This window comes from Lepisma saccharinum, chromosome 2 (genome assembly GCF_977018435.1).
Source record: "Lepisma saccharinum chromosome 2, izLepSacc3.1, whole genome shotgun sequence".
NCBI lineage: Eukaryota > Metazoa > Arthropoda > Insecta > Zygentoma > Lepismatidae > Lepisma > Lepisma saccharinum.
This window is the reverse complement of record NC_139230.1, coordinates 104,994,989-105,009,071: the sequence shown is the minus strand read 5'-3', so window position 1 is coordinate 105,009,071 and position 14,083 is coordinate 104,994,989. Positions and strand designations below refer to the sequence as shown.

Genomic DNA, 14,083 nt, shown 5'->3' with positions numbered 1-14,083 from the left:
GTGATATTACATACATCTAGTTTTACTGTCATTTTCTTGTTTTTACTTGATATCATTCTAACCAAGATGATTAAATGAATCTATTTTTTGAGTTGAAAGTTATATTTTAACATATTTTACGATGTTCCACACGTTTATAGTGTTATGTTTTGATTTCTACTTAACGTAATTTAATATTCTAATAACTCTTTATCCTATTTTTTTTTAATGTTTCTACCTAGCACTGGGCTCTTATAATGAGATTATATGATAGGTACACGTCAACCCACAAGCACACACTCACGTAGTAATGTCTGGAACACTGCTTTTGAGTAAACATTACACTTTTCACAATATGGAACTCATTGTTTTTCCGGGCCTCCCCGATGGCGCAGTGGTAGCGTCCTCGCCTTGTAATCAAGGGGTCCAGTGTTCGATACCCGGTGGAGGCACATAGTGGTTTGAATCTCACTTTAAATTGAAGGTCCAGTCCCGATTAGCCTTACTGTGCATAAAGTGGACTTAAAACACCAACTCAATCCAATCATTCTTTTTCCTCTCATGCTACTAAAGGGTATGTAAGAGGTTCTATGTAAGAGGTTAGACTGAGATGTTAGACTTGCAAATTTACTTAATCAAAATGTTTTTTTTAAATTACTAATTATTCGAATTAAAAGAAAATATGCAGTATGAAACTAGTGCGTAGTTCTATCTTCAAAGAGTTCCCTATGTGCTAAACGTCTACATCCAGAGGTGGACTGAGACTACCAAGATTGCTGTAGCAATTTTCCTCAACAGGGCTACGATTGTGAGCAGTTGTGGGAAAACAAGGGCGCCAAATGTGTGTTTTCAGGATGGGAATAAGAGGGTGCACCGAGATTTTGCCCAGTGTCCCGGTGGGCCAGTCCAGCCCTGTCTACATCCAATGCATTTTTTAAAGATACTCATACCTTAATTGAGTTGTTCAACATTCTACATATCTTTAGATATTTAACTACCTTTCGGAGGTGGATGCTGTTCACACTGTAATTGACATATTACAATATGAGAGTGCACACATTTTTTATCCTAACATTTTGATCAAAGTACTGATAATATCTTATTTGAGAAGAAATATGTTTCGGGAATTTCAGAGGACGAGCATGGAGATGAGATAAAAGAAGAAGATCATCCAAGAAAGGAGACTGCTCTTCCTAGACGTATGTCACAAATGAGTTTGAAGACCACAGTTCATCCCCTTCCTCTTGGCAGCAGTTTTTTTATATTTTCTCATACAAACAGGTATGTTAAAATTTGTAATTTTTCGGGCATTCTGGTTTAATGTATTAAATTTATTCTGAATTTTCTCTTTTACATATTTGAAGATGTGGAATATACAGAAGGAGAGGAAGATGAAGATGGAAAAATTACAGCACGTCCTCGCCGTCTATCTGAAATCAACATGACAAATAAGAAGCAGCCAATACCCTTATCATCATCATTCTTCATTTTCTCTCATTCAAACAGGTGATATCAATTCGTCTTTTCCAGTTGTTGCTCTAGTTGGTGTTCCTTCTGGATGTAATCAATCATTGTTGTAGAAGTAGATGACAAAATATCCTTGCAATTTTGTTTATTGTAGAGAGATAATGCTTTCCCAGTCTTCTCTTCTAGGATCTATACTGCAGATATAACAAATTAATGCTTTTAGTACAAGCTTACCAGCCAGGAACAGTAACTCGATAACATAAAGCAAATTGTATTAACTCGATAGAAAAAAAATGAGTACACTCTATACATACGTAATACATATTTATATATGTGTGTATGTATGTGTTTCACACTCACACACAACATAAAATGAATTCTACAAATAATTCTCAACACACACAGAAAATTTTTATTTCGAAATTGAAATATTGCATAATATATTACTATTTCCTATTCTATTTATTTCTTTGTATTCCATTCATGTATTTCGTACATCGTAGAATATCAGTTACTAAGCCTTGCTGTCAATATAACTATTAGTTGTTGTAGTTGCTTTATATGAAGTAGGCATGTAATTATGTGTGCTGATAGATGGAATGTGGTTAATTATTGGTAGCTGAAAGTTTTCTTTCTTGGTTTGTTAGAATATGTGAGTGTGTGACGTATTTCATTACACCTTATTAAGTAAAACTTACAATTTACTTGAAAGTGAAGTGCACGGTGTTCCCCTGATGACCGTGTCAAACTTGCACAAAGGAATGACACTATAAAAAGTAGCTTACGTGAAAAGTACTAGGTTTCTTAACCTCTCCATATGTAAATGGACTTGCAGGAACTTATTTTTACATGTGTGTTTTAAAGATAGACCACAGGTCATGTTTATGGATATGGAATTGAATATGTGTGTTAGAAAATATTTTTATCATTATGTTGTATGACTTAATTATTCATAAAATTATTATATAACTTAATTATTAACATAAAAATGTCTACATGAAATGAGTAAATATGATATCAGATATTATGATTTCATGAAAAATGAATGCTTACTGACGCGATGAAATCATAATATGTTAATTAAGAAGAAAACTCTTCATACACTGGAATTAAAATCATATTATTTTTAAAATATGTATTCAAGGGGTCCCGGGTTCGTTTCCCGGTGGAGGCACATAGTGGTGCGGATCCCACTTTAAACTGTAGGTCCAGTCCCGATTAGCCTTACTGTGCATAAAGTGGACTTAAAACAACAACTCAATCAATCAAATTCTTAAAATATGTAAAAATGAGTGCTTGTTCATTTGTGTTCCAGCAGGCCCCCGTGGCGGAGTAGTTAGCACATCGCGCTACGACGCTAGGGGTCCCGGGTTCGAATCCCGGCCTGGGCGTGGATGTTTGTGAGTGACCATTCATCAATTTTATCATGTCATCACTCATCTTCATCTTCACAAATTAGCCAAAAGTGGCAAAAAAAGCGAAGTAAAATAAAGCAAATAAAAATAAAAAATAAAAATTTGTGTTCCAGACTGTTGTAAAAGAGGACAAACTTGGGTTCTAAATGAAAACGATTTTGTGTGTAGGATAATATGAGTGTTCCTTGCTATTCACGTAGTAATTAAACCGACAGCAAAGCAAACACCCAAACTTACCATAGCAAGCAAAGTTATTTCGCGTACCTCAATTGGTTCCACCATGAATCTTTATTATAATCCTGCCGTGGAAGTTAGGATTCTGCTCGATACTGCACGATAACATATTCCTAAGACCTCATATTAAATAGAGACGAAAACAGTTCCCCGTCTTCAAATTAATAATTTTGCAATCATCTAGTTGGCCCTAGACATGGCACCTAAAATAGTAAAAACTAAGTTAAACTCTCACACACGCTTATGTGGTCTAATTATTATTTGTGCAAGTCCCTTCACTATCCTCAGCGTGAAATCCGTCTACTATCCTTGCAAGAGTGCAATCTGTTAGGTAATATCTATGCAGAATCTCAAATTAATGTTTCAATATTACTAACACTAACGTCTTTAAAACATTTCGATATAGATTGCGTAAAAAAGAAGGAATTTAATGCATGCTCAAATTCAATTTTTCATTTGATCACAAAATTTTATTTTTGTATTCATTAACTTACAAAGTACCCTTGAGATTGTGTCTACAGCTGACACTGTTGACTTGGATACTACTGCTGAAATTTTTAAATTTTCTAGCCACGGCAATCTGCGACCAGGCTGATACTCTGAACGTGCATTACAAAATGTAGGGAATGATTGAAGAATGAGACGGCCCCGGCAGTTACAGAGACACCAGTATTATTGCAACATTCAATAGAAATTCTAATGTTTTTGGAGCCAACCATTTATCAACCTTCCAACTTAAAGGCATGTAGAAAGAGTTTTCTTTCCTCTTCAGATGCGAGATTCCTCCATGAATTTCCGCGGCAGGCTGCGTAGTACTTTTGTCAAATTAGCTCTTTTGGAGCCAGATTTGGCTCCTTCGTGCACTCGTTTGGCTCCAAAAATTTGGAAATGCTCCAAGAAGCTTTTTAGCTCAGCGAGGGTAAATTTAGCTCCAAATCTAGCCCCTTTAGTATTATACTCTCGATATATTTGTATCAACTGTATATTCTTCATGATATCTAACACCGTTCAGAGCTGCGAACTTTCGACTATCATATTACGTATCAGATGTGTACTTTACGGAGCTGTTTGTTACAGGGAGGTAAGCTCTAGCAATGGGTTTCAGCAGGGGAGTAACGGACTTTGTAGCAACTTTGAATATTTTACGACGTTCTTTTACCTCTAATATAAATTGCGACAACACGCCTAATATTATTTACGTGTCAATAAGAATACCTGTATTCAAAATTAAGCTGGAAACTGGGGCGCCGATCACACTACCCCACTATGGACCATCACTAGCTCCGGCCCACATAGAGCAACTTTTGTCATGATTATATATTATGAACGTGATATTCTTATATTGGCTACGTCGCTTCACACACTCTCACATCCTCAGTTACATTTTATAGCAATGTGGCTGACACGGAGGTGACAAAATATTGTTATCCGGGAATCATTTATTTTCGACTTCATACGAGCATCGGTGGATTATTGAGATGGGTGGAACCGCCAGATCTAGGCTGTAAAAACTAAGAATAAATTGCAAGCTTTCGAGAGCTAACGTCACTCTCATCTTCGGGGTTGAGATGAGAGTGACATCAGCTCTCGAGAGCTTGGAATGTTTTCCACAACTCACCTGGTCGATAGCCCGAGATAATCTATTCATCATTCGCCGCCAGAAAAGCTTCAAGTCTTACTTCTAACAATTAATTGTCATCACTTTGAAGTCATCGATAAAAGCAGCGCCCCCTCCGCCCATCGCTTGATGCCTAAAATTACACTAGGAGGCAGGTTATTGCTCCTTCGTTAATATAGTTCCTTGAAAGTAAGCTTTAGCCCCAATATGGTGATATTTAGGTATTTTATGCGCATCACGATTGGCAACACTGCAGCAGAGTGGAGGTGTGCGCCAGGATGGCCGTAGGTGGCAAAGAGAAATACATTACTCTTATGGGAATTTTGTTGTTATTTGTTCTCTTGGGAATATCAAACTCCAGACAGTGCTGAAAAACACAAAAACAGAAAGAGAATACGTAAAAAATTGTCATGGTTGTCGGAAAAGTCGAAACTCTAATTTGATTTGCCATAATTTGAAGTTGAAGTTGATTCCTCATAAGGAATACGTGAGATTCTGTAATTATTTATTCGTCATATTTTTCAAATATCGTGTTTAGCTTAACAATCAACTTTAAAAACCGCTTCCACTTGCAACATGGAGAGAAATTCATACTCTCTTGTACAGGAGAGGTTTTTTAAGGGGGAGTGCTCATTCCGACGATATTAAAAAAAAGACACATCTGGTTCGAGACTGTAACTCTTCGCCTTAACCACAATATAACATTGTTTGTCATCAACACTTTGAAGAGAACGCTGGTTGTGGTGACCAACAGAGCAAAATAATAAAATATTTACGAATTTCACGAAGCGGAGCCTGATAAGGCAGTAACCAGTGTCTTATTGACAACAAAAAGTAAAATTTCTGAGCAAAGCAAGAATTAAAGAGTGATGGAGCAATTCTAATAGTTCACTGGCAGGAGATGCAGCATACAGTAGAGAGTAACTTAGAGTCTCCCCTCACTAATGTATGTATACCTGAAAAGATTTATGCCTACGGTATGTATTTAATGCAGCGTACTAATGCATGCTCTTGTCTTAGTGGTATTTCGGAAGAAGCAATCCTTGTAATTCTGAATTGAAAGTTTGGATATGCTGGTAGTGCTGTGGCCTTTTTGTTTTTGCTCTCAGTATCAGTATCATCCTGCATCACATTTTGCCTAGAAATTCCGCTAATTCTATAATGATGGGTGCTGCACTCTTGTCTCTCATTTTCCCCACCACCATCTTCTTGAGTGCATCATGCCGCTGCAGGTAATTGCTGAAGTTGAAGTAATCTAGTGATCTCGAACAGTTTTCAATCGGCGTACTAAATTCTCTTTATATCGCATACATAATGCTGTCTGTGTCCATGTACAAAACTTTACCTATGCTTTGTAACCTTGTAGTGAAATTTGTACAGTGTCAGCCAACTCTGGCTCCCGCGGCTTGGGTTTATTGAATTTCAGTTCCCGTAAGCTCATGATGAAATTTTAGGTAAGCCTGGTGATATTCGTATAAATGACGTCAAGAATCAGTTTAGTGATTTTACAAGGATCTGAAAGTAATTTAAATTTTTCACATATTCTCCATCGTTTTGGCACATACTCCTCTAAAATAATTTTTGTAGACCTTTTTGTGCTGAATTGTTTGCTTGTGCTCGTTGTCTGGTATTGTAGCTATTGTAAGGTTCCAACCATTTGCACTGACTGAATTTCAAACCCAGAAGGAATAAAAAAAACCTTGAGTTTCAGGCCATGTGACACTGGAGGATTCTGCATTGTGACACACAATTTGGTTTTCCTCCAATTTGGTCATTACAGCCTCTCTGTCTTAGTAGCTTCGGCATTTGAGCCATCGCGAATCCATGGTGGAAATTATGAAGCTCAGAGGTATATTTCTAGTTCACCTCCAGAAAATACCTCCATATGATCCTTGGGTTTCTTTCAGAAACTCTGATCCAGTAATATTTTTGCTCATCACCGAGTAATAACCATCAATAGGTAAGCCTAGCCACACAGACTATTAATGTCCTAGTTCGCTATATTATGAGTGGTCTTTCTCGGATCGTATTCCTCATCTATTTACTGATTGTTTGCATTTACATAACGCAAATTGGACTGAAGAATGTCACCTTGAAGAGCTTTGTCTACTAAGCTGAAATGTAACTGGTCTGAGTCGGCGAGATCGCCCAGCTCAACACGAATGTATTATGTACAAGGATATACATGGGGTGGTACATCTGTGCTTGATCCAAACTATACATATTCATTCACCGTTTGCTGAATGCTTCGCACACCCCAGCCAGCAGCTTTATTTAGATATCCTGATCATGGTCTCGGAGTTGAAGGTGGTCCGCACTTGCTAGACACGTTGATAATCTTCCTCGGATAAATCTTTGTCTGAAAGCTGAATGCAAAATGATTCTGGTGGAGGCAAGGACATGCTACTGAGTATGACAATGTTATTCATGTACTAGCAAGTGGTCGTTAACCTCCTAGTCATCCTATGTTTGCTAGTTAGTTTGTGAGAGTGGTTAAGATGGATGACAGGAAATTGTACAATCTTGGATACCGATTTTGATTGGGCGACCTTCTCTTCTTTTATTTTTGCTGCTCTGTTGGTGTAAGTGGTGTCTTTGTAGCATCGACACGCATTCTTCGACTTAATTGTATCAAACGTTTTATGAGCGGTATACAGCAGGATTATATAGATTGTTGCTGTAACTATCCACTACTTGCAATACAAAACTGAAGCGACATTTCTTTGTTTGAGTTACATTTTTTAAATCCGAACAAAAAATCTCCCGCAGTTTGTTTCTTTATACAACATATTTTCAGAAGATACAATTAAACATACAAGTGTATTAATATACGCTGTATAAAACACACCGTATTACTAACTTCGTTGTCCGTACGGTTTCACAGACTACATGATTATGCGTAACTTAGCGTTCGGAACTTTTCCCCTTCAGGTCACACGAAGTTTTTGCAAGCGAAGAGAGACTTCTGTAAGCGAGCCGTGAACACATGGGAGAGAACACATTTTTTTCAGGAAAATGCCCTTTCTCTCCCCTCCGGTTTCCCGGAAAAACTACTAACATTTGCTCTTTCTCCTGCAATCAAAGGTTCAAGAAAACAGAAAGTGGAATGGAAGTTCCGTATACTATCAGACTTGCATACTGATTTCAAATTCCACGATGAGATTGTTGCAAACAATACTCTCCAGCATTCACGCGAACTCTGTCATTCATAGAATATAATACTAGGCTGTCAGTAGCTGCAAAATTAAAGGTCCAGCCCAACGGCAAACTTTGTTGTCTGAAATCTTGCGAGAAACCCTCGCCAGGGAGCTTATTTCAACCGCCCCGACTCGAATTAACTCGCTCGCGCGAGAAGAATCAATCGAATCCGGGCATTCAATGATGGGATGCAACTCGTCGTCCCGTGTCTAGGGACGAGTCCGTAATAGGCTGAGGTTCCGAAATTAATCGATCGTTCTCTTTCGTGCCATTTCTAAACCTAAATTGTATTTTCCTTCTACTACTCTTCTACATACTTGGCTGAAAATAATAATTGATCAAATTCTCTTTGGTACCACTTCTAAGAAAGCTACTTGTATCGGTCAAGGTGCGAGGGATGTAAAAAAGAGGTGCGAGATAAAAAAAAAAAATCTCTCCTTCTTTTTCGTGTCATTTCTAAACCTAAAAATTGTCGTTTCCCTCTACTACTCTTCTACAGGGCTGAAAAATAATATTTGATCATATCTCTTTCGTACCACATCTAAAAAAAGCTACTTGTATCGGTCTTGGTGCGAGGGTCGTGTGAAAGAAAGTGACCGGGACAGAAGAAGAAGAGTGTTTCGATTTCGATATATAGCTGTCTGGGCGTGAAGGAAGGTGTGTGTGTGTTTGTCGGCGTGCGATACGCCGCTATAAAGACTCTGGAAAATGCCCGATTGTGATTTTTTTTTTTGCTTTCGCTTATAATCTAACTTCTTTTAATAAAAGTGAAAACTGTGCTTAGCTCTATGAGATAAACATTAAAACTGCTCGGTGACTCGCTCGTTCTTCACGTCGTGGACGAATGTCTACTCCGCGATGAGGATGACGCTGCACAGGGTGCCGTCGAGCAGGGCGTCGTGGAACTTGCTGACGATCTTGATGTTTGTGCGGTCGTTGCCCACGACCTGCCTCCTCTTCGAAGTGTTCATGACGAACATGGGCCTTCGGGCCACGAACTTGTTGGGAGTGCACGTCCACTTTGCCGGCCACCACCCTCTTGTACGCCGTGTACGCCTCGTACAGTTTCAGGTAGTCGTCGTCGGCGACGTTCAGGTTGTAATTCTCGCGCGGGAAAATCTCGTTCCTGCCGTTTTTGAGGTAGGCGTTCTTGATCTTGCAGTTGTCTAATTGGCTGGAATCTAACTCCTGGTTGTTGTTCCTTCCGGTCTGGAAGAGCACGGCCGCGAATTCGGGCATGTCGTGCTGGATGGTCTTGAATTTGCGTGTTCACGTCGAATTCGAAATGAATGTCGGAAGCAGGTTTCTGCACGCACTGGTACACGTAACACTGAACGGGCACTTGTGGATTCTTCAAAATGTCGGACTTGTACATGAGGGCGTAGTTGGATTCCTATTCTACCGCTTACATGCGTAACTTCATGGATCGGACGAGACACTTAGCAGCGTCGGGTAAAGTGTCGGGAAGCGAAGTCCCGTCCAGACTCAAGGTACTGTAACACATCAGCACATCGTTGTCGTTGGCGGCTCTGCTGAAAGTGACCCGCAAACCGCGCTTCTACATGATGTCCATGAGTCGGAGAAGAAACCGGGCAACAGACGCATGGGAAACATCACCGTGTGGCTTTTGGTTTTGAATTTCGAACCTGCTTCGGATCCGCCTGCCTGGTAGTAAGCGGCGTCGGCCTTGGATAGTTTCAGCGTTCCCACGGCGGTTGACGTAATCCCGGCGTAGTCGACTCGATCGATGACTGTGCCTTGCTTCCTGAATTCTTTCAGCGAGAACAGATACGGCACGAAGTTGTCTGCGAGTCTCAGATTCGAGTTGGTTGTGAAAGGCTCGCCATTTTCCTTCTTCACCACGTCAAATTTAACCTACAGGTCGGCTCTGTGAGGGTGAATGAGCCGTCTCCGACGTCCACGTCGAACTCGATCGCTCGGTTCGGTTCGTTGAGATTCGCGGAAGTGCGACGGTTGGGAGGGAAGGACTGCAATTCGTAACTCTCGATTTGCTTCATGGTTATTTATACGTTAATTTCTATTACGGCCGTTGTGGTGGCTCCTTCAAAATCTACCACCTCGCCCTTCTCGTTGGTCACGACTAATTTGATCTGGTCGATGCAGTTGCGAGACACGGTGAAGTAAATGGGCGAAGAGGGCATGAAGATGATAGGTTCCATGTATCTGAATTAGGTTTGAAAATTTGTGACTGCTGATGACGTCAGCCTTGGTGATCATCACCACGTTGCAATGCACGTTCAAAGTCTCGAAGGCCAAAAATTTATAAATGTTGGCGCCAATGTGTTTGATGCTAGCCTCAAGATTGGTGTGATTCTCGAAACCCAAGAGCTCGCCGACGGTACCCAGGTCTACGATCTTCTCTGCAGACACCAACTCCACCCAGTGAGTCACGGAATTTTGCGAGAGCACCACCCGCCTCGGCAACTGAGCTTGCAAAGTAAACATGTTTTACTGGCCAGGCGTGATGCTGATCTTATTGTTGCCGACCGTGATGGTGTTGTTGTTCTCTGTCACGTTGGGAATTAGAATTAGAAATTCTTATTCATGAGCGAAGTTCAGCCTGTGGCTGCTCTATCACTTAAACCGCACAATTTGTACAATAGAACAAACAAAATACAATTACTACTATAACATAAGAATTCCATTACATTTGCATTTCTAAATATTACAGTAATTAACACTCTAAAAAGATAAAAACAATTTTACTCATTCACACACATCAAAGTAATTAAGAATTATAATGAATGAATTATAATTATGCATTCAGTAATTAACACTCTAAAAAGATAAAGACAATTTTACTCATTCTCACACATCAAAGTAATCATAAATTATAATGAATGAATTATGCATTCAGTAGTTAACACTAAAAAGATAAAGACAAATTTTACTCATTTACACACATCAAAGTAATTATGAATTATAATGAATGAATTATATTAGGCATTCATTAATTTACACTCTAAAAATATAAAGACAATTTTACTCATTCACACACATCAAAATTTTCATCAAGTACATGCTGTAGAAAGCCCGAAGGCACATGGATTTAGGATAAATGATGTCGTCGGGTCAAGGTCAACTTCAAGACCAAAGTCTCGCTATTTAGATGGAACACGCCCATGTTTCAAGTGCAACAATTCTCTCTGGAAATCTTGGAATGTGGGGTTATTTACTCGAGACATCAAAGTGAGCATGGAAATGCAAAGATGACCGCAGTTCGCTTCCTCGAAATCCTGGATCCGTTCGTCGTTGTATTAGAGTTCCGAGGAGCCTAGATACTTGACCAAAGCCGCAGGAGGTCGACCTCCGAACGAATCGAAGGCGAATGCTTTGTTTGCTTGTTTGCGACAGCAGATCCAATGCGTTGCGTACCTGGATTCTTCGAACTGTCTAGGTTGACGCACTCTTGTCGAAGCAGGCATTTTCGTGATAGAGAGTCGGACATGAAAACCCCCTGAAGTGTTTAATGTCTAGCGGATCGATCAAAGCTTCAATGTCGTAGTTGGAGAGGGGCTCTTTTTTTAAAACAGCTTGCTCAAGGCGGCTTCATCACGCCTTTGCCCTACTTCTCCATGGCCAGGTTATGACGTTTCTACTCTTCCAGTTCGGCCTTGTTCTTTCTGTCATCAATGACGGTTTTGGCGATAGCGGCGCTTCCATCAGTCAAGCTACGCAAGGCACCTAAAGCCGCCAGAATGGCGGGGATTCTGAATATAAAGCCTCCGGTGTGTGTTTTCTTTCTCGTTCTTTGCAGCATCTTCAATTTCGGAGTGCTGAGCAGCAAATTCATTCCGTGACCTTTCGCCAAGCATGCTTGCTTCTTGACACGCTGCTTCTTGGTGAGGAGACCGCCTAGGGACTCTAGAATTTTAGGATCGGGGTAAGTCACCTAGTACACGACTCTCTTGGTTTTTTTTTTTATGTTACAATCCCCATCTCAGTTTAAACTTCGTGATCATGGCGATGATCGTTCCCAACACGGCCACCCTTTCGCCCAACGATGCGTTCATACCAACCAGTCTTCCGACTGCTGCATACTCTAATTGTCGATCGGCTTCGTGACGAGCGTCGAGTTCGGTGTGCTTGTAGTAAGCAACGTCGTGATCCTTGCATGCGGCGTCGAGGCAATTGACGCTTCTGTCTCCTCTCTCCAAGCGCTGCTCGAGTTTGGTACCCAGACTGCAGTACTGATAACCCGACAAGTGCATTACGAAGGGCAGCTTGTTGATGATGTCGTTTACCAGACCTTGACCCTCGGCCAGTTTCCAGAGCAGTTTCTTGATGAGGTAGCCCATGCCGTTACTGTCGTTCACCATGAAGTTGGCGAGCTTGGTGCTGATCATGTCTACGATCCCAACTTTTTCGTTGTGGAAATTTCGCTTGCCGGCATTCTCTTTGCCCGCGATGACCAACAAGCGATCTACAAGTTTTCTCACGTCGTCCACCTATCCGAATTCCTTAGGCAGGGTGCTGTAGCGTTTGACGCCGCTGCCCGTCTTCAGTTGGTTCCATATGGGCTTGATGAGGTTTTTGCATTTCTCCCCGCTGCTGAACTTGACACGGTTCTGCGTGGCATCGTTGCTTTGGTACACAGCATCCGACCATGTTAATATTTCCGTGAAATTTTGGTAATCTTCGTCTGTGTAGTCTTTGGGATACTTTTTGGTCCTATGTTGCCAGGACACCTAGCCCAATTATTTTTTTCGACTAGGTTGATTTTCACGTTGTCACCGTCGAAGGTCACTATCGATTTCAAAATTTTCCACACCACGCAATCCTTGCCTTTCATGCTCGGATACAATCCAAACACCTCGTCCTTGTCAAATTTTCTGGTGCTCAAGTAATATCTTGCTATGGGACCTAACTCGATTTTATCCGATGAAGTACTGTCGATGGCTTGGCGTTTTGGCGGGTGTTTGACTGCTAGTGGAGTGTCAATGCTAGAGAGAGCAGTTGGATGAAAATGTGCATAGTAGCGAGCGGCAAGTGGCACGATCTCCATGATGAGATCCTTGTTCTGATCGGAGATACCTCTTTACCGAGACCGGTGATGACATCAATGATAGGTTGGTCCTGATGTTTCTGTTCTTCGTAGAAACCACGATTCTCGGATTTCCAAGCTTTGAACCGTTTCGTCAGGTAGTCGCGCACTTTCAAGTTGTCATCGATTTTACGTTTAGCCATTTTTCCTGTTACGTTATTTTCATTGACGCTGCGTTTCTAGTAACGTTGCAACATTTAGAAAATATTGGATTTTTTTTCTGTACTCTCCGTCGTTAGGTTTTTGCGTCATGTCGACCATCACGAGACCAAAGTCTTCTTGGTTCCCACAAAAAGATTAGAACTTTGAAAATTGATTGTAGTCGAGGTCGCCGCACACGTTGTCGTCGTACACATGTCGGAGGTTGGTGTGATTTTGACGAAACAGACAGACAAGGTACTAGCAACAGCAGCTTTGGAATCTTGGAAAAGGTTTGTGCCAGGTTTGTGCCAGGTCTGTGACGACTCTGGGTGAAGAAATTACGAATCTCATTTTGATATCCAGAATCACGTCGTCAAACACCACAACAGAATTTTCGATACAATGGCTAAGAGGTTTTATGTCAGATGCGAAAGTTGCTATACCAAATTCCTCGTCCACTCTCGTCAGTTGCGGGAATTTCGGCTGCCTTAAACTTTTGGTGCCTGTTCTTCCAATCTAATAAGTTAAGGCAGAAAGTTGTCCACAAGGAGCGTAGTCTTTCCACATCCGGAAGGACGAACAATAAGGCACCGAATGTTGTCAGGCAGCAACTTTCCGTTCTTTTTAGTTTGACGTTCTGGGTCGCGCAGGAGCTTCATCAGGTTCCAAGTTGTCATAAGATCACCTCGTCGACGTCGATCCAATTTTTTTTCCAGAAGTCACAGCCATTTGACCAGCAGCTCATTTTTATATCTACGCAACACTTTCTCGATTAGGTACGTGTCGGGGTATCGAGTCTTGCTGAGCTTCTTTACGTAAAAGCGTCCTTTCAAAACTTCGTCATTTGTCTTCTGATATATAGGTCTCCCTGGCAAGACTCGATTTACGGTAAAAAGTTCGGTGCTCCAATTTTTGGTAAAGATTTTTTCGAACGTACGTTTGAATTTACTGATTCTCACTCGGTCT

General features: G+C 40.9%; 1 protein-coding gene across 5 annotated transcripts in view; it reads left to right on the top strand.

Moving 5' to 3' along the window:
* The window catches only part of Ca-alpha1D (Ca[2+]-channel protein alpha[[1]] subunit D), a 1,588,055-nt gene that overhangs the window by 691,754 nt on the left and 882,218 nt on the right, over positions 1-14,083 (top strand). For 3 of the 5 annotated variants that reach the window (XM_083117526.1, XM_083117528.1, XM_083117524.1), the window contains exon 19: positions 1,113-1,260. In XM_083117526.1, coding sequence (XP_082973652.1) covers positions 1,113-1,260 — 148 coding nt within the window. Of the gene's footprint in view, positions 1-1,112; positions 1,261-1,343; positions 1,486-14,083 lie in introns of all 5 variants that reach the window. The other 2 variants (XM_083117527.1, XM_083117525.1) reach the window with 1 other exon arrangement.